This window comes from Dryobates pubescens, chromosome 26 (assembly GCF_014839835.1).
Source record: "Dryobates pubescens isolate bDryPub1 chromosome 26, bDryPub1.pri, whole genome shotgun sequence".
Lineage (NCBI taxonomy): Eukaryota > Metazoa > Chordata > Aves > Piciformes > Picidae > Dryobates > Dryobates pubescens.
The window spans coordinates 6,330,325-6,348,310 of NC_071637.1; the positions used below are offsets into that span (position 1 = coordinate 6,330,325).

Sequence of the window (17,986 nt, forward strand, 5' to 3'; positions counted from 1 at the left end):
TCCTGGCCAAGGGGTGAGAGGGGACAGAGGTGGCACTTAAGTTGGGTGACACAGTCTTCACTTCTGGTAGGGAGCCCTAAGAATAAGCCTTGCCAGATACCTGCAGGGTCTGTCTTGGCCGCCGCAGCATCCCTGCCTCACATGTGCCTCCAGTGCAGCTGTCGGCATTGTCCTGTGTCAACAGCCCTCACCCTAACCGCAAATGCCCAAATCCTTGAAGATCCAGGTCAGAAGCCCGAGCAGGAATGACGCCTCTTCTCTCCACAACACAGAGTTCAGCTCCTGCCAAAAGTCCCCAGGGGAGCCAGCATCAAAGTGCACCCGTCAGCAGCAGAAAATGTAACGTGACTCGTTCCTCCTGCCCTTCCCACTCAGATTTCTCTCATCTATTAGAGGTTTGGGAGGTGAGTCAGGGAGCTGTGGGGTGAGGATGGAGCTGGGGAGGAATTGGCTGCTAAGGGAAAGGTGAACCCATATAGGCAGGTGAATCACTTGCTGGTGAAAACAGACCTTGTTCTCTAGGAGGTGAGTGTGGATGGAGCTGGGAGTGATCCACAGCTTGACTCAATCAGTAGATTGTGGAGTCAAGAGAAAAAGAAGGCAAGGCTGCTTTCCCGGTGAATGAGGAGACACGTTGCAAGAGAGCAGCCTGCAGCTGGCAAGGCTCCAACAACCTAAGGTCCTGCAGCTCCCTTAAAAGGGGAGATTTTAGCCTGGGACAGCATGGAGACAGAAAAGCCATAAACACCCTCAAAGGAATGTGATGGTGAGATAGGAGCATCTCTGCAAGGCTGGGGAGGCAAGAGGAGCTGAGCTGAGGTTCACAGCATTACTCCGTGCCAGGAGCCAGTCAGCTACTCGGTCATATCCTGACTCAAAAGAGGGGAGCCCAGTCCTGAGGGTGAATCCTGTCAAGCCATGGAGGGTCATGTCCCTGTGTGCTCAGGCTCCACATCACTCAGGTGATGGCATGGGAGCTAGTAGAGCTGGGAGGTTGTGTGTGGGCAGCAGTACACAGCCCTGTCCCCAGGAGAAGAAGGGATATTTCTGGAGCACCTCCTCAGAGACCTGAGTAGAGAAAGGAGAGATCCCATGTCAGGCTGGGACCAGGGCTGCTCCCCCACTATCTGCTCTCACCTGCTTGGCCCTGCAGTTTAGGTGTGCTGATGTCCCCTATGTTGGCAGGTGGCTTCTCATCCAGGAGCCACTGGCTTTACCCAGGTGGGTGAGTGCCAGGCAGCCTTGGGCAGCAGACATGGAGACATGGGGACTGGAGCTGCAGCTCCAGACAGGGTGAACCCACAGGCAATGCCATAGAGAGATTCAGTGGGACAAAGGGAGGCCCTGCGAAATTGCCCATAGAGCTGGTGCTGGGTGACCCTTTGGGCATCCCTGTGGCTGTCCTAGTAGCTTAGGGTCCTGAGACCCTCCTCAGCCCTACTCACCCCTGAGGGTGGTAGGTGAAGGAGCAGAGCCAAAATCACCTCCTCCAGCCCCTGACACTGAAGGCACAGGCTCTGCCTCTGGTTTGTGAGTAAACCTGGCTGGGTGAAACCCCCTTCCCCAGCCTGGCAAAGTGCTGCTCACAGTCATCTCAGGACCCTGAGCAGGGGACACTGTTGGGAATGGACAACCAGACAGTGACATGGGACAGACTGCCAGGGCAGGGGAAGTGTGGCTGGCAGCTAACACCCAGCCTCAGTGCCAAGAGATACCCAGCATGGTGCTGAGGACAAGACGGCTGGGAGAGATGCCCAGGACTGTGGCTAAGAGGGGCAGAGGCAGCTGAAGGAGCCAGGACAAGTGGGGCTAGAGGGGCAGCTTCCCACAGGAAAGTGCTGGTGGGGCTGGAGGGTGCTGCTGCAGGCAGCAAGGGCACCTGCACTCAGAGATCTCTTGAGTTCAAGCATCCTGAGCTTTTTCAGCTCATGCTTAAACCAGACTGTCCCTGCCATGTGCTGATGGCAGCACATCTTGTTCTTCCCTCAGCAGCCACTGGTGGGCACAGGTCCTGGCACAGACTCAACCCATACCATGCCCAGCTGGAGCACAGGGCAGCCCAACTGTGTCCTGCCACCAGCTGCATCCAGAGGCTAGACAGGGATGAATTCTGCCCCCACAGCCATGTCCATGCTGGAGGACATCAGCAGTGTTTGGGTCAGCCTGCTGGCTGCTTGTGGGACAACAGAAGAGCAAAGAAGATGGCCTCAACTCATGGAGCTGATCCCACACCCCAGCCCTCCTGCAGCTTGGACCTGCTTGGTGCATCTGCATCATCATCATGGTGAGGTTGTGAAGACTGTGTGTCATGGTGACAGATCCTTTCTGGCCACCCTGGTGTCCTGGGCTAGCCCTGCCCCCTTCCCTGGGACTGGCTAGGTGTAGGAGGCTGCCCAAAGATGTCCCATCAGGGCTGCAGGGCTGTCTGCTGGGCTCAGGATGGGGAACCCCACTCCAAACTGAGCCTCGAGCTGTGTCGTCCTCTCAGGCTGATCCCTGAAGGGGAAATTCAGGTGGTTACTGCTCAGCAGTGGGAATTTGTGAGTGAGGAATGATCTGGGCAAGAGGGCCCAGGTGCAGCAGGGCTCAACCTGGCTGGCATCAGGGATGGCAGAGCCAGCAGGACTCTCTGCAAGGGAGTGGGGTTTCCTTTGGGTCAGGAGCAGAAGCATCCCCAACATTGTCCTGCAGCCTCCTTGGGATAGGAGGGTTCAGGGGCCACCTTTGGGCAGCAGAGCTGGGCCAGGGGCTGGACCCAGGGCTGGTCTGAAGTGCTACTCAGGGACAGGTGCTGGAGCAAGTGGATAGAAGGGAGCTGCTTGTGACACATCTCTCAAGCCTCCTTGAAGAACCGTTGATGGTGGCAGGACTCTGCCCAACTCTCCATTTTGTTTGATACTGTCTTTGTTTAAGCCCCTCCAGCCCCACCAAGGCACCACACAGCTGCCTGCTTTCTCTCCCAATGAGCCTCTTGCAGTGTGATGAGGAGAAGAAAATACAAGAAGAGGCTGGAGACAAAGGGCAGGGAGGGCTCCCTCCCCAGATATGGTCCTGGGGAAAAGACAGCCTTGATCTGGGGAAAGAAAATGAATTGAATTTACACAAAAGCACCGATTTACAAACTCAACCAGAGCAGGACACTGCTGTCCTCTCAGAGGTGCTGATTGGCTTGGCCTTGGCCAGAGGCAGGTCCAGTTTGAGCTGTGCCATAGCCTCAGCCTCACCCCGAAAACCCTGCAGGACACAAGCCCAACACATCAATTAAAGCACAAAACTCTGCTTAATCCTTCTTGAGGGTGATGGAAAAGTTCCCTGATGCTCCTCATGAAGCTGCAGCTGCCTCAGGTGTTGTGCCCATCCCCACTGGCCAGCCAGTAACGGACTGCCTTGGCCAGCTGCGCCTGCCGGTGCCTGGCAACGGGCACAACACAGACCCTCTGCCCTGCTCCCGGTGCAGCCCTTCACTCTTGCTCCTTGTCCAGTCCTTCTCTTCTCCCAGTGCCTCAAACCCACACCCAGCCCTTCTCACCTCTCCCAGCACCTTCCCCATTTCCCTGTCAATGTCCCAGTGAATGATGGCGCCTCAGAGAAAGAGGAAACTTGCACTGCTGGAGGTGGGCACCTCACAGCTGGCTGGGCAGGCCTGAGCATGCACCCTGGGGATGGCATGGGGTGGGGACTCTCCTCTGGGGAAATTGTAGGGGCCTGTAGGAGCCCTGAGTGTCCTGGGCTCATGGCCCAGGGATGCTTGCCAGGAGCAGCTGCCTCCTGCCCAGAGCCTGAGCTGGTGTCTTTGCTGCCCCTTTCCAGGCTGGACCCTCAGGATCCCAGGCCTCCCCGCAGTGCAAGAGACAGCACAGAAGCCACCAGTGCAGGGTAAGGAGCTTCTGAGTGCCAAGGCAGGCACAGAGCCGGGGTCTGTGCCCAGGGGCCCACAGGGCAGTGAGCAGTACCACTCACCCCTGCCCTCTCTGCTCTGGCAGATCCAGAAGAGCTCTAAGCTCTCCAAGGAGATGAGGAGGAAGGAGATTAAGAGGACAAGGTGGCTGGAGAAACGAGCTGGCCACTGCCGGTGGGTGCTGGTGGTGGAGGAGCCACCCAAGCTCCAGCAAACTCCTGCTGGGGATGTGCCCAGGGTCCCTGTTGCCTGATGGCTTTTGCCAAGCACCGAAAGGGGGCAGGGGTGCCTAAACCCCTGTCTCACAGGTCTGCTTGGCTGGCCAGGGCAGGACCAATGAACTTTCCTGCTTGACTTTTGGCTTAGGATGCGCCTAAGAAGAAGCCGTGTAGGAGGAATGGAAGTAGGAATGAAAGGGGATGGTAGTGAGCAGATGGAGGTAGATGTGGTGGTGGAAAAGAAGATGGAAGTGGATCGGTACTTGGAGGAGATGGAAGTGGATCGGGATGGAGAGGAGCCAATGGAGGTGGACCAGAGCTCCCCACAACAACAGGCACGTGTTCCCCATCCTGTGCACACAGCTGGGTTGGGTAATCCACTGCCAGGCTGGGGGTGTGGCTGGGGTGGGTGGTCCCCACTGAGGGACACAGCACCCTGTCCCCTTGTCCTGGTGGCACCGCTGCCACCATTGCACTGCCCTGAGCAGCCACCCACGTTGGGCAGGGAGCGATTCCTTAGGGCTCAGCAACCCAAGTGTAACCCAAAGGCCAGTGGGGCTCAGTGCTGGCAGCACAGTCCTGCTCTGCCAGTGTGTCCCTGGGCTGTGGCACATCCAGTGCCCATCAGGACAAAGCCCAACCTGCAGCTGGGCCACTCAGGAACCCCCAGCTCTGCTCGTTGGGCCAACGGCTCTGTTGCTGGCTTTGCTTCCAGGTCCGTCGGCGTTCTGGAGTGCGGTGCCGAAGGAGGTTGTTTTAGGAAGAGTTGTTGTTTGTTTGCCTTTGTTGTTGACTTCAGTAATTTATTTAGGTATTCCTGTAAATAAGTTTGTTTATATCTTCCTGTAAATATGTTTGCTTGTATCTTCCTGTAAATATGTTTGCTTGTATCTTCCTGTAAATATGTTTCTTGATGTCTTTCTGTAGATTCATAGCTTCACAGATTGGGTTGGGTTGGGTTGGGTCGGGTTTGGTGGGGTTGGGTTGGAAGGGACCTTAGAGATCATTTAGTTTCAATCCCCCTGCCATGGGCAGGGACACTTTCCACTAGGCCAGCTTGCTCAAGGCCCATCCAGCCTGGCCTTGAACACCGACAGGGAGGCAGCTTCCATGACCTCCCTGGGCACCAGTTCCAACATCTCACCACCCTTACTGTAATGAATTTCATCCTCATATGCAGTCAAAATGTGCCCTCCTCAAGCTTGAGTTAATTGCTTCTTGTCCTATCACTACAAGCCCTTGTCAAAAGTCCCTTCCCGGCCTTCTTGTAGGCCTGTGTCAGGTACTGCAAGGCAGCTGTAAGGTCTTCCCAGAGCCTTCTTTTCTCCAGGGTGAGCAGCAATGTTTCTGTATTTCTGTAAATACAGTTGTTTCTCTTTCTCCATAAATATATTTGTTTCTGTTTTCCAAACCCAGGCTCTGTCTCATGCTTGCATTGGGCACTGGTGGGGTTTGCCCGGTTGTGGTTTCCACTTGCTCCGTGTTGGTGGGCTGGGGGTGCTGGCAGGGCCACCCTGGGGCAGGGGGAGATGAGCAGGGCAGGGAGGGGGTCCCACATGGGGAGGCAGCTCCAGCTGGCACCTTGTCAGCGCCGCAGCGTTGCAGGATACAGGGGCCGAGCTTGCCCCCAGGCACTCATTAGCCGCGGCCCAGCCCCCTCCCTCCCCAGCCGCTGCCGGAGCCGCTCATTAGCGGCGGCCGGGGCCGGGCCCTCCCCGCGGAGGCGGGCGAGGAGCGCTGCCGGCCCCGGGGGAGCGGGCAACCGGACGGCAGCAGGAGCATCAGCGGCAGGAGCGGAGCCGGCGCGGGATGGGGCAGCGGCGGGGCCCGGCCGTGCTGCTCCTCGCCCTGGGTGAGGCTGCCCGGGACGACGTCGGAGGGAGGTTGCCGGGTGGGGTTTGGGGTGCCCGGGCTGGGACGGGGCCGCTTGCCCTGCGACTCCTGGGGTCTGTTGGTGGAGGGGCAGGCGGGGGCCACTCCGTCCCCCCCTCTGGGGCATGACCGTGAGTCTCTGAGGTCCGGTGGCTGCCTGTACGGAGCGGGCGTGCTCCCCCCGCCGGTCCTATCCCCCGCCACGGCTCCCTGCTGAGGCCCAACGGCTCCCTCGGGCTCTCCGCAAACGCTGGCAGGTGAGGGATGGAGCGAGGGCTGTGGGTGTCCTGCGTGGAAGAGGCAGCTTCGTGTGCGTGGCAGCACCGACCCTGGGGGGCTCAGGGGTGCCCATGTCACCACGGGAGGGAGGGAAGCAGGCTCGGTCCCCAAAGGACTGCATGCCGATGCTGCCCCCCTCTGCGGCCGCAGGGCACCTGGCCGGGCTGCTGGCGTCGGGCACTGCCTGTGACAACGTTTACCGAGGCTTCTCGGACTGCGTCCTCAAGCTGGGGGAAAACATGGCCACGTACGAGGAGACAGACGGCATCGAGCTGCAGGGGCTGCACCGAGTCTGTGGGTGAGTACAGCCCTGCACCGGACATCCTACGTGTAGCAGCCCGCAGGGACATTCTGAGTACCCTGCCTGCCTCTGGCGTGCCTGCCTGTCTTTCCATGCCTCCGTCTGTCACACAGCTCCAGCTATAGTTTGCGTCCCCAGCCGCTGGCAACAGCTCCAGACTCTCAGGTCTCACCCCACCACCCCCAGCACACTGGCACACTGCGAGTTTGGGGAGCTGAAGGTGTGAGGTGTGCGAGGGCAAGTGAAAGGATGGCAGTGCGGGGTATGGGGAACGAAATGGAGGCACGTCTGCGTGCCCTGTAGTGAGCTAAGGGCGGTGAACGGGAGCTATAAGGAAATGCAGCAGCAGTTAAAGACAAATCCAGGTGCCCTGGGGTGGTGCAAACCTGCCGGGGCACGGCGAGGGCTGAGCGCCCTGCGGCTCAGGCTTTTTGAGCTGCTGCTAACCACTGGCAAGCTGAGAGGGAAAGGTAGTGCCCAAGCAATGGGGTGAGGCTCTGGGACCTTGTCCTCAGTGCCAGCACAGGTTGGGGGCACCTGCTGTGGTGCAGCAGGGCAGGCACAGGCTGGACACGGCACTCAGCGGGGGCGGGTCAGGCTGTCAGGTGCTGCTGCTGGGGCAAGTGGAGGGTCCACAGCCCTCCAGCCTGCCCCAGACACAGTATTTGACTTTGGCTATGGCCAGAAGTGGCAAACACTTCTGCAAAAACTCTTGTGCTCAAGGTGAATGCAAACCCTTTATTTTGTTGGTGTGTTCTCTTGCCAGCACACATGCCCATGGCAGGGTGGCTGTGACCTGCTCTTTATTTCTCCTTCTCCTCAGAACAGCATTGCTCAGGAGGAGCAGCCTGGCTGGGACATGGCTGAAGGCTGGGTTGGAATGGGAACTGCTCTGGTTTGTGCTGCAATAGGGAGTTTCGGTTTTAAAACATGGGTGCTTGGTATTGGAGCACGACAGCTCAGGCTGTGGTTGAGTGCTAGAGGATTCCTGATTCCTTTGATCAAACTCACATGATGTGTGTCAGTGGAGAATTTCTTACAGGTGCTGGGGCACTGATCATCACAGAATGACTCCTGGGATCTTCCCTGTCCATAAAGCTGCACCAGCTTCTCCTGCTGGTCTCATTGCACGGTTGCTGGGTTTGCTGTGGCTGGAGGAAATATCTCCTGCCAGGAAGTATTTCTGAACTACTTGCCTTTACCCTCAGCCTTCTCCACTGCCATCTGCTTCCCTGGTGCCATGGTCTCCTTTCCAGAAGCATGGGTGAGGGAGGGATGCAGAGCTGGGAGCTGGCAGGGAGCTGGCACGCAGCTGGCGGTGTCTGAGCTCTGCACGTGTGGCGCTGCCCCAGAGCCAGCCTGGGCAAGGTGCTGACAGCAGCCTGTCCGGCCGAGCAAATGGAGGTTGTGAAAGGTGAAACATTAGGAACTGCCACACAATCTGAGAGCAGAACCAGGAGCTGTCATCCCCCTCCACCTTGCCCCAGCCACCCTTTGCCCAAAGACACAGGCCAGGTTTAACTCTCACCTGGCAGAGCTGCCTGCTGCTGCAGCTCGGGTGTGAGCACAGGAGGTTGGCTGGGTTGGCACCAGCTTTTCTCATTATCTGGGGACATTTATTCCGCCACAGCAACTCAGTTTAATGAACTCCCTCACAGCTGGCATTCTGATGTAAGCCCTGCTAGACAAGTAAGTAAGTAGAATGCTTGGATCTGTGTATCTGCACAAGGTGTTACCTCCAGCTCAGAGCAATTGGGCAAAACAGAGGTGTCCCTTTCCTCTGTGCAGGGTCCCTGCTTGGCCATCTGGGCTGCATCTCCTTTCTGAGTGGTGGCATGTGTGTCCAGTGTCATGGCATGCACAGGGAAGGTTGCAGAGGACTCCTGTGTTCCAGGTAGTCCCCAGCTTGCAGGTAAATGATGGTCTGGAGCCACTTCCAGAGGAGAGGCTGGTCTGTGCCATTTGCTGAGACTTTCAGGCTCCTTCACTTTCATCTTGTGGGTTTGTAGCTACAAAGAGAGATCTTGCCTATGAATTCAGCTGTATGGACACAGTAACCTGCCAGGCTGCGAGTGCCCTTCCCATCACAGCACCTACAGCAGCCTCTGGGGATATGGAATCTCATGCCACTCTCTCCTCAGATACATGACAGCCAAAAAAAAAAAAAAGGAAGTACTGCCCATTCTTGTCCTCCCTGTGCTGGGTGGGAGCCTGGTCCTTGCTGTCCTGGTCTCTGGACAGATGGAGCTCGCTCCTCCCTGCTCAGCCTGACACTTGTGGGATGGAGCTCACAGGAACTGGCTGAAGCCCACCTTCTTCAGATCCATTGCACTCCCTCACCAGAGGTAAGAAAGGAGCTCAGGAAGCAGATAAAACGTTGACATGCTGAATACTTGATAAACACAGCGTGGGGTCATCCTGTGTGGTGCTGATCTCGGCGTTCTGCAGCAGCGGAACGGTGTCCATTGTACTCCTCCCGAGAGTCTTCTCTGGGACTGCCGTTTTCAGCCCCATTTCCACCAGCGTTTTTCCCTGCCTGTTTCTAGCTCTGGAGAGGCAGCTAAGGGGGAGATGAGGGTGGGGAGGTGGTCTTCAGCAAGCAGGTCCTGGCTCATTCCTGCAGGACCACAGGTTATCTTTGCCTGGCTTGTTTTTCCCTGGTGCTCCCCAAGAGCCTCTTTCCACTGAATGGTTTCTACTTCTGGAGGGTAGTACCCAGCAGATAAATGGAGATGTGTCTAATTAGAACACAGTCAATAACTCCTCCTGCCCCTGCCCATGCCTTAGTTAAAAGCTGTAGTGTCTGTGGGAGCTGTTGTCCTCCTTGCTTTGTGCTTGTGTTTTGCCCTTGACTCGGCTTGGAGAAAGCTGTGAATGAAATGCGCTGGGCCTTTGTTCGCCGCCTGCTTTAGATACTGTGGGTGCTCAGTGCTGAAGGGAAACATTTGTTGATGGAAAATAATGGATTTTATTGACTTCCAGAGAAAGTGTGGGCGGGGAAAGGCATAAAATCATTTGTGTGTTTAGAGTTTGAACCAAGATGCTCCGGGAGATGATGGAGGGGATGAATAGTTGGGCAGCTGGCACAGAACGGGGTGGCTGTTGCTGCTCAAAGGGTAGGCATGGGGCAGCAAGGCTGTGCCCAGCTCCTCGGTGCTGTAGGGCTGTGAAGGAGCTCATGGTGCTGTATCTCCTTGGCTGCAGGTACTGGGATGAGTTTCACACGTGTGCCCTGGAAGCGCTCTGGAAGTGCCAGAAGGAAGCAGCAGCCATCTGGGAGAGGCTGAGAAGGGAGTCTCGGAAAGTCAAATTTCAAGGCAGTCTGTTTGACCTCTGCGGCCCCAGCACGGCACACAGCTTTGCCTGGACCCACATGCCCAAGGTTTCTGTCCTCTGTGTCCCCCTCATCGTCACTTGGCTGAACTTATGAACTGATCTCTGCAAGGTGGTGGTGGAGCACGTCACGGTGTCTTTCTGATCAGCTTCCCAAACCCTCTGAAGAACACCATGTGTGGTGCTCAGTGAACACCTGGATCCATCCTGTCTCTGAGACATGGGAACTGCTCAGCAGCATCTCCTGGGTTGTGCTCTTTCTCTGTCATTTGGGATAACGCCTGTCCTCTTCTGCCTCAGGGCTCTGTGGTGGGTAGGCACCCATCAGATGACTGCAGAATTTGGGAACTTGTAGATAGGGGGCAGAGGATTTGGGGGAAAGGATGAATTGGTCATGGCCATTGGATTCTTTTGTACTCTTCTATGGCTACTGGAAGGCAGCCTGTTTTCTTTGGTGACTCTTTCCACCAGATCAACTCTCCAGATTCTATACCTGAGCACTGAAGCCAAGATGGGCACTTTTACAACTGTTCTGTGAGGTGCACGTCGGGTCAAAGGCATAAAGGAGAACGTAGTGCCCTGTACTGGCCTTTTTTCTTTGAGGACGTGCTTGAAACCCCTGCTGAGGAATAATTACAAGTGCATGACCTCTTCTCTTGCACACATCTGGAGTCCTGAGTAACCCCTGTGTTATGTGTCAATCCCTTTTCTAAGGAAATAGCAGAAATATTTGGGGGAAGAGGGAGTGTTAAGCTAGCAGGACAAAAAGGATTTACAGCAACTCATTTGCTTTAAAGCTTTCTCCAGAGGTATGTGTAAGCAGCTCTGGGCAGCAGTGTGTAATTCCAGAGTATTAAAGTTTGTTGTAGAGCCTACACCATGGTAGAAGTTAATTGTCCTGCCTCCTGTTTGATAGCACAGCCTCTCCTGGCTTCTTTTGTGGCTCACAGCATTGTTAGTTTGGTGGCCTCAGTGCAAGCATGGAAGTATTTGCATTAGAGGGGTGCTTGCAAGTGACTTCTGGGCATGTTAGAAACTCATCAGTAGTTGTGGGCAGTGTGAAGCAGTTCTGTGCTTGAAGGATGCTGGTGAAGCTCTGTGCCCTGCCTCGCTGTAACCAGCGGGGTATTTCCACCTGACTTTTGCCTTTTTCCACAGATTGGCCTCTTAGCAGGGCACTTAATTGCCAGCAGGGGCAGGCATCTGCTAACAGCAAGGGACAGTCCTTTGTGGAGGTGCAGGAGCTCCTCATGATCCTGAGGAACACTGAACAGGCACCTCACACTGATGGTTTGAGTGCTGCTGCCTCAGGAGTGAGCATAGCAGTAGATACCACCAGTTACAAATGGATTGGTGTCCACAAACCTGAATCAGTATCCCCAGACTTGAAAACGTGCTTTGCAGTGTGGGTAGGGGATCTGGGGTCCTGCTAGCCCCAGAGATCCCACTGGAAGCACTGCAGGCATGGGGACATGCTTCTCCTACAGTAAAGGCTTTTACCAACAGCGCTGCTGGGATTTTTAACGAAGGGTCATGCTGCTCTCCTCTGGCATTCCTGTTCTTCCTCTTACTTTCCCTAGCACTTAATACTCTGCTCCTGCAGCAGCATGAGGAGTGAATAAATTGAGGAAAATTCCAGGAATTAAGCCGGGGAGGAGCAGCTGGTGCTCAGACAGCACTTCAGTGCTTCACCTAGGCTTTCTACAGATAAAGCAGAGATGTTACTCATGCATGTGGAATCTTGGGCACAGAGCTAAGTAGTGGAGAAGGGGTAAACCAGAGCACTGCAGAACCTGGTGTGAATCATTCAGCTGCTTTAGGTGATTTTCTTATTCCTCTCCCAGAGCAGCCTACGCTGGCTGATCCTGTCTCTCCCTCTCCCCCCTCCTCCTTTTCTGTCTTCTCCTGCCTGTGGTTGGTAGCTGGGGAAAGCTGAAGCAGGTGGGTATCATATAACCAAGGCTGGAGTCTTTTGGATCCAAATCCTGTACCTGCTCTTCATTTACAATAGGTGTAAACCAGCTAAGCAAATCCTCCCAAATCCCACAGTCCTGAGCTTCTCTTTGCAGTAGTCACCTTTGTTAAAATGTTCTACTTTAAGAGAACTTTGGGGAAGGAGAAACTGAAAGTCTCAGCAGAGGTCTCCAAGAAGTCTTCTTTTTGCAAAACCAGGGATGGAAATGGGCAGCTGACACTATCACTGGCTCTGAGGGGAGCAGGTGTTGAGGTGTATCTTCCCTGGAAGCAAATCCCTCAACTCTACTGCACACACAACCCACAGATTCATTAAGAAACAAAGACCATCTGCCACCAGCCCAGTAAGGAGAGGCAGATTATTTTTTTTTTTTTTAAAGCCAAAGATGCTTCTAAAGCTGACTGAAAGCATGTGAGTGAAAATTAGGTCTCACAGTATGAGAGCAAGTTTCAGAGGTTCCTTCCTCAATCAGTACTCCATTTTTAGCAGAACTTCATAGAAACATAGGATGTTTTGGGTTGGAAGGGACCGTTAAAGCTCTGGCTAGGACATTTTCAGTAGATTTCTTTCTAAAAAGGGACCAAAAAACCCCAATATATAGGTTCAGTCCTCACAGGCAAAGTCAGCAGACCTTCAGAAGACTTTCTAATTCTACAGCAAACTTCATGCTGATGCAGTGGAGCTCACTGGGTGTCCCACTGGGCATTAATCCACATTTGTCAAGGATTTTTCTCATAAGGAGGTAAGTGTTCCTTGGTCTAGTTTTCATTCCTGTTCTTACAGGGTAACAAAGGTAGCACGTTTTTAATAGTCTCACAGCAGCTCTGGCATCACTTGCCTGTTCTTTAAGAAATGGGCTGAGTGTGGTTTTCCCTCTGCTCTCTCATTCACTGTGAATAGTCTTCTAGCTCTAATTTGCTTCAAGACAATCCCTGAAAACCACAGGGTTCTGCACTGCCCTTTGGTGTGATGTTAAGCCTTGAGTTAAACCTGTAAACTTCTCTTGTGCAGGACTGGGATGTTCTTTCTCAATAATAGCAACAAAAGGAGGATAAAATTATCCTGGAACAGTCTTAAAATACAACTGACAGTAAGCCAGCGTTGGTCATCCCTGCTGCTCGCCCCAATCCCCATCACACACACCCTAACTGCTCCTCTTGAAGGAGATACTGGCACCTACTGGAAGACCAGTTTATGTCTAGGCTGAAGGTGACTGGAAGGCAGGCAACTACCCTCAGGTATGAGGAATGAGCTGATTCTGAGAGGGGATGAACCGTCTTGCTGGCTGCACAGGAGAGTTGTAGGGGAAGCCCTAGGAAGTGACCTCTGGGTGGCCCTCCAGTGAGCGTTGGCTCCAGCCCAGAAAAACACTTGTGTGAACGCTTCCCTCAGAAAGACTGCTGCTGTTCTACAGCTGTGCTGAGGGAGTTTGGTCAGGAAGAGCTCCTGGCCAAACCTCAGAACAGAAAAAGTTCTGGCTAAGTAACTGTAGCCAGGAATCCTCCTCTGCAGCAGCTTTGCCAAGTATTTCAAGCACCAGGATGTTATCCTGCCTAGTATCCCAATACAAGAGCAGGGATTGAAGTGCCACTCCCCCAGGAACAAAGGTCAACAGGGGAGCTTCAAAGAGTTTATCATGATGCTCCTGCTTCTCAAGTCATCCCACTGCTTTCCATCAAACTGAATGAGCAAAGAACCTATGCAAAGTAACACTTACAAATAGTAATATACAAAAGGAAGTAGCTGCAAGACGCTGCACAGGAGAAAATCTGTCTTTGTAAGTGGCTTTGTCCTTGTTTGGGTTCAGCTGAAACCAGGCAGAATGAGGGTCTGGGGCTGTGGCACCGAGGGGTACCATTGAGCTCCAGCAACTGAGCAGTATGGTGCTGTCCTGCCTCCTGCAGGTGATGGTGTTTGAGGTGCCCCTAGATAAAGGCACATCCTATTGCTTTGAGAAGCAAGCCGCAGTCGCTCACTTAACAACTGGTCGAGGTGACATTTAGTTAAGGCTTCTGAAGCCTGACAGGCAGACCCAGAGCAGCATGAAGTGCAGCGTGGCTCTAGGAGAACTTTCCAGTCTTCCCCAAGACAGCTCCAGCCTCAGAATGAGCATGTGGAGACCCTGGATTGCTGATGCTCCTCCTGAAGCAAAGATTATGCTGGCTGACTTCCCCAGACAGCACTCACTGATGCCTTCACTTCAGAGCAGAGGTATGAAATATTTATTGTAGGAAATGTTATGTGCCCAAGAGAGTGGGCATCTCACAGCCATGCATTCTCTGGCCATGTCCTCCTGCTGCTCCATGTCCCAGGAGAGCTGCAACAGGCTCACAGCAACATCATGTTTTTATTATTACAAAAGAATTCTTCAGCAAACTGCTGCCTGGCATCTCAATGTATTAAACATGGGAACACCAAACAGACCCATCTAATGTCACAGGTTATTTAGTGTCTCAGCTGGTGATTCAGGTTAAGTACAACTACTTTCTTTCTCCCCATCCACTCACTTCCTCAACTCTTTGCTTTCCAACCAAAGCCCAGATAAGTGACAGACTGGAAGAAGCAGCAGCTCCCAGCCCCACTGCTCACTGTGCCAGCTCCTGCATGAACTGACCCCTGCATTACCCACACAGGGCATTTGTTAAACTCCAGATGCTCCTCACACACCAAGTTTTGCTACCTGGCATTTAACAGTCTCATGAGTGAAGAGTTTAAGAGCACACCTGCCATACAGTCGTATCAAAAGCTTTGTGATACCAAAATAAACATCTGCTCCTCCCCCACCATCAGCTGATGCCAGAGGAGATGCTCACACTCATGCAGTCACCGAGGTCCCAAAGTGGGGGGAAAAAAAGCCCAAAAAAAAGTCTAACCAGACCTGCTGTGCTTCTTCAGTGATGGTTCTCAGGCATTAGATGCACTTGTGCTGGGAACAGCAAGGCAATGCAGCACGTGGTCGCCAGAGCGAGTCTATACGTTGGATTTGGGGGCAGAATTGAGGGGGATCTCTCTGAGTTCTATCCTCATGCAGAGGTACTCGCCGATGGCAGCCATCAGCGCGGTGCAGACGATGTGCACCAGCCACCAGGTGAGGGTGGAGGGGAAGCGGGAGTTGTAAATCCAGCAGCCCAGCAGGTGGAAGAAGTGAACGGTGACTGTGAAGTCCAGGCACTGCTTTCCTCGGCGGATGAAGTACAGCAAGCCCAGGGCACTGCAAAGTACAGAGAGAGATTAACAGGCCGTGCCACGCCTGTGCCGCAGCAAGAGCTGTCAGCCGATTATTTAGCTGTTATAAAAATCAAGTGGTTTAAGTCTAGGCTGTTTCTGGCCTCTCTTCCAGCTGCTGCAGCAAGGCTTACGTGCTTACAGCTTTGTAGTGGTTTGATGGCAGGGAAATGAGTTTTGGTGCAGAGAAACAGGCAGCAATGTTTAAAGCCTCTACCCCAGTGATCTCTGCCCAGTGGCAGGGGTAAACCACATTCTTGTTTACAGAGCAGTGTTTGCTGAGATCCATGAATTCTAATTTTAAACAAAATCTCTCAGGGAAGAAGATCTCATTCCCAGCTGGGAAACCTGAGGCAGTCACTTATCCAGGCTTCAGAAAGTCAGAAGGCAGCAGTTCTCAGCCCTCAGCAAACACCCTCAGCCAGGTACAGGGCCCTTGGGAGATGTTTTGAGAGAAGCAATGTGTCACGCTGAATTCTCTTCAAGTTTAATATTCAAAACAGAACAAGACAGGGTTCCAGCTTGCTGCTGACTTACCAGGTGAGTGCATTGAGGATGAAAGCCATCATGGAAAGCCTCCCTGGCGGGGTGGAGAAGCCTAAAATCTGTACAGGACTATTAGTAGGAAACCACAGCACAAATCACAGCCCACAGCACATAACCTCCTCCCACAGCCCAGATGCACTGGCACAGTCCTGCACTGACTGTGGTCTGCAAGAGAAGCCTGAGCAGTTGCGATTGTCCTTCCAAGAAGTGTGTCTGGGGGTGCCTATAGAAAAGCAACAGGTATGTTTCCATACTGAGGGGGAACCACATAAACAGAGTGTGGAGTGTGTGTGCCTCCATACTGGGGTTAGCTGCATGGGGGAATCAGGGAGTCATCCTTATACCCAGAGTACCTATACAGTGTCTGTCTCTACACCAAGGGTCCCCCCATAGAGCAAGGTGCTATCTCTATACTTGGGGTATCTACACAGAGTGTTTCTCAATACCAGGGGGTACCATCTATACAGCAAAGTGCTGTCTCTACACCTAGGTGCCTGTCTCTATACTGGACGTACCACATACACAGAGCAGTCCTGTCTCTATACCGGGGGCAGCACCTGTTCAAGGGAGGGCGTCTGCTTCCCCACTGGAGGCCATCCACACAGCCAGCAGGTCTATATACTGGGGGGCAGCTCCCTGAAGTGGGAGAAGTCTGCTCTCTACCGGCGTGCTGCCTGCGGCGGAGGGGTGTCTCTAGCACCGGGGAATGCCTACATGGGGAGCGGGCGCTGTCTGCCCCAGGGCGGCCCCCGGGCAACGTCCCCCCGGCAACGTCCCCCCAGTGCCAGAGGCCTGTTCCCGCAGCGGCTACCCGGGGCCCCAGGCGGGCCTTCGCCCTCACCTCGTCGCTGAAGACCTGGTGAAGGGAGGGCCCGGTCCTGCCCAGGGTGCCTAGGAGGGCGAGCCAGAGCCCGAGCGAGCTGTAGTAACCAGCCTGCAACAACACCATCTGCGCCACGATCAGCGCCGGGTCCCACACGTAGCTGCGGAACTGCGCCGCCATCGCCCGCCCGCCGCCGCGCGCCGGAAGTGCCGCCGGCCCCGCGCCAGCGCCCCCTAGCGCGGCGGAGGACGCGGCGCTGCCTCCCCGGGAAGCGGCGAGGCGACCCCGCGCCCCCCGCCCTCTGACCCCGCGCTGGTGGAGAGATGGCGGGGCCGGCCCCGAGCCCGGGGTCGCTGAGGCAGGTAAGCGCCCGTTGCCGCTTGTAATACCCGTGAGGCCTCGCCGTGAGCGTGTGGACCTTCACAAGGGCGGAGGTATCGCCTTCGGGCACAGGCCGGGTGGCCTGCGGGGGAGCCACGAAGACGATCCAGGGGCTGGAGCACCTGTGCTGCGGAGACGGGCTGGGGGAGCTGGGTCTGTTCAGCCTGGAGGAGAGGAGGCTACGGGGAGACCTTATAACGGCCTTGCAGTACCTGAAGGGGGCTACAGGAGAGGGATTTTTTGTAAGGGCCTGTGATGATAGGAGAAGGGGCAATAGTTTTAGACTAGAGCAGGGTAGATTTAGATGATAGGAAGAAGTTCTTTACTGTGGGGGTAGTGAGACACGGAAACAGGTTGCTCAGGGAAATTGTGGACACCTCATCCCTGTCATACCAGGTTGGATGAGGCTTTGAGCAACCTGGTCTAGTGGGAAGGTGTCTCTGCCCATGGCAGAGGGGTGGAACTAGATGATCTTTAAGGTCCCTTCCAGCTCAAACCATTCTGTGATTCTGTGAGAAGCAGCCTCTCTGAGAGGCCACAGCATGAATTTGGCTTGGACAGAAGTTTGTCTTCTGAGGGTTTTGGCTGCTTGCTCTGCCCAGGGAGTGGCACCCTGCTCTTCTGCTGGTGTGCTTTGGGCTTTCCCCATCTCCTCCACGGTGCTGGTCTGGGTCTGTGCCAGGGGTTTCAATATCATGGCTGTGCAGCCCTTGATAAAGACACAGATACCAAACATACAAGAAATGATTGTCCTGGGGTGTTTCCTTTCATCTCTAGGCCAGTTCCTGCAGGCACCAAGACTGTTGGAAGCTGCTGCCCAGCTGTACTCAATTTAGCTTGAGGCCGTAGGGCACCAAGATGTTGTTATGAGTCTCGTGGTATGTCCTGGTATGCCCTGGCAGCACCTTTTCATTACAGGGCTGATGGTGAGTATTTTGGCTTCTGTTGGGAGGTTTCATCTGGTCTGTGGTGGTTTCTTACTGTTCCTCATGAAATGGCCAGGTGCCAGAGTCCCTCACGCTTGGCCATGTCCCTTCTGTGATATGCTCTTGGCTGTTGGAACTCATTTTAGTGGCCTCAACAAGCTGTCCTGCTTGCTCAGCTTCAGGTATGAGAATTGTCCCTATCTGAGTAC

General features: G+C 54.5%; 2 protein-coding genes across 2 annotated transcripts; one reads left to right on the plus strand and one right to left on the minus strand.

Moving 5' to 3' along the window:
- The first annotated feature begins 5,810 nt into the window (after positions 1-5,810).
- On the plus strand, positions 5,811-10,415 carry LOC104307582 (neuritin-like). The gene is made up of 3 exons (XM_054173545.1): positions 5,811-5,968; positions 6,418-6,565; positions 9,773-10,415. The coding sequence occupies exons 1-3, from the start codon at positions 5,926-5,928 to the stop codon at positions 9,996-9,998; spliced, it is 417 nt and encodes a 138-aa protein (XP_054029520.1). The 5' UTR covers positions 5,811-5,925; the 3' UTR covers positions 9,999-10,415.
- A 4,309-nt stretch (positions 10,416-14,724) lies between these two features.
- SYS1 (SYS1 golgi trafficking protein) lies at positions 14,725-16,664 on the minus strand. The gene is made up of 3 exons (XM_009908635.2): positions 16,489-16,664; positions 15,639-15,706; positions 14,725-15,087 (listed from the first exon to the last, which is right to left on the minus strand). The coding sequence occupies exons 1-3, from the start codon at positions 16,648-16,650 to the stop codon at positions 14,847-14,849; spliced, it is 471 nt and encodes a 156-aa protein (XP_009906937.2). The 5' UTR covers positions 16,651-16,664; the 3' UTR covers positions 14,725-14,846.
- Between the last annotated feature and the right edge of the window lie 1,322 nt (positions 16,665-17,986).

Bases quoted from the DNA above. Each gene is read 5' to 3' on its own strand.
- LOC104307582 (XM_054173545.1), top strand. From the start codon at position 5,926: ATGGGGCAGCGGCGGGGCCCGGCCGTGCTGCTCCTCGCCCTGG. The intron at 5,969-6,417 runs GTGAGGCTGCCC...CTGCGGCCGCAG, and splicing joins CGTGCTGCTCCTCGCCCTGG to GGCACCTGGCCGGGCTGCTG. The intron at 6,566-9,772 runs GTGAGTACAGCC...CCTTGGCTGCAG, and splicing joins GGGCTGCACCGAGTCTGTGG to GTACTGGGATGAGTTTCACA.
- SYS1 (XM_009908635.2), bottom strand. From the start codon at position 16,650: ATGGCGGCGCAGTTCCGCAGCTACGTGTGGGACCCGGCGCTGATCGTG. The intron at 15,707-16,488 runs GTGAGGGCGAAG...AGTCCTGTACAG, and splicing joins ACCAGGTCTTCAGCGACGAG to ATTTTAGGCTTCTCCACCCC. The intron at 15,088-15,638 runs GTAAGTCAGCAG...TGTACTTTGCAG, and splicing joins ATCCTCAATGCACTCACCTG to TGCCCTGGGCTTGCTGTACT.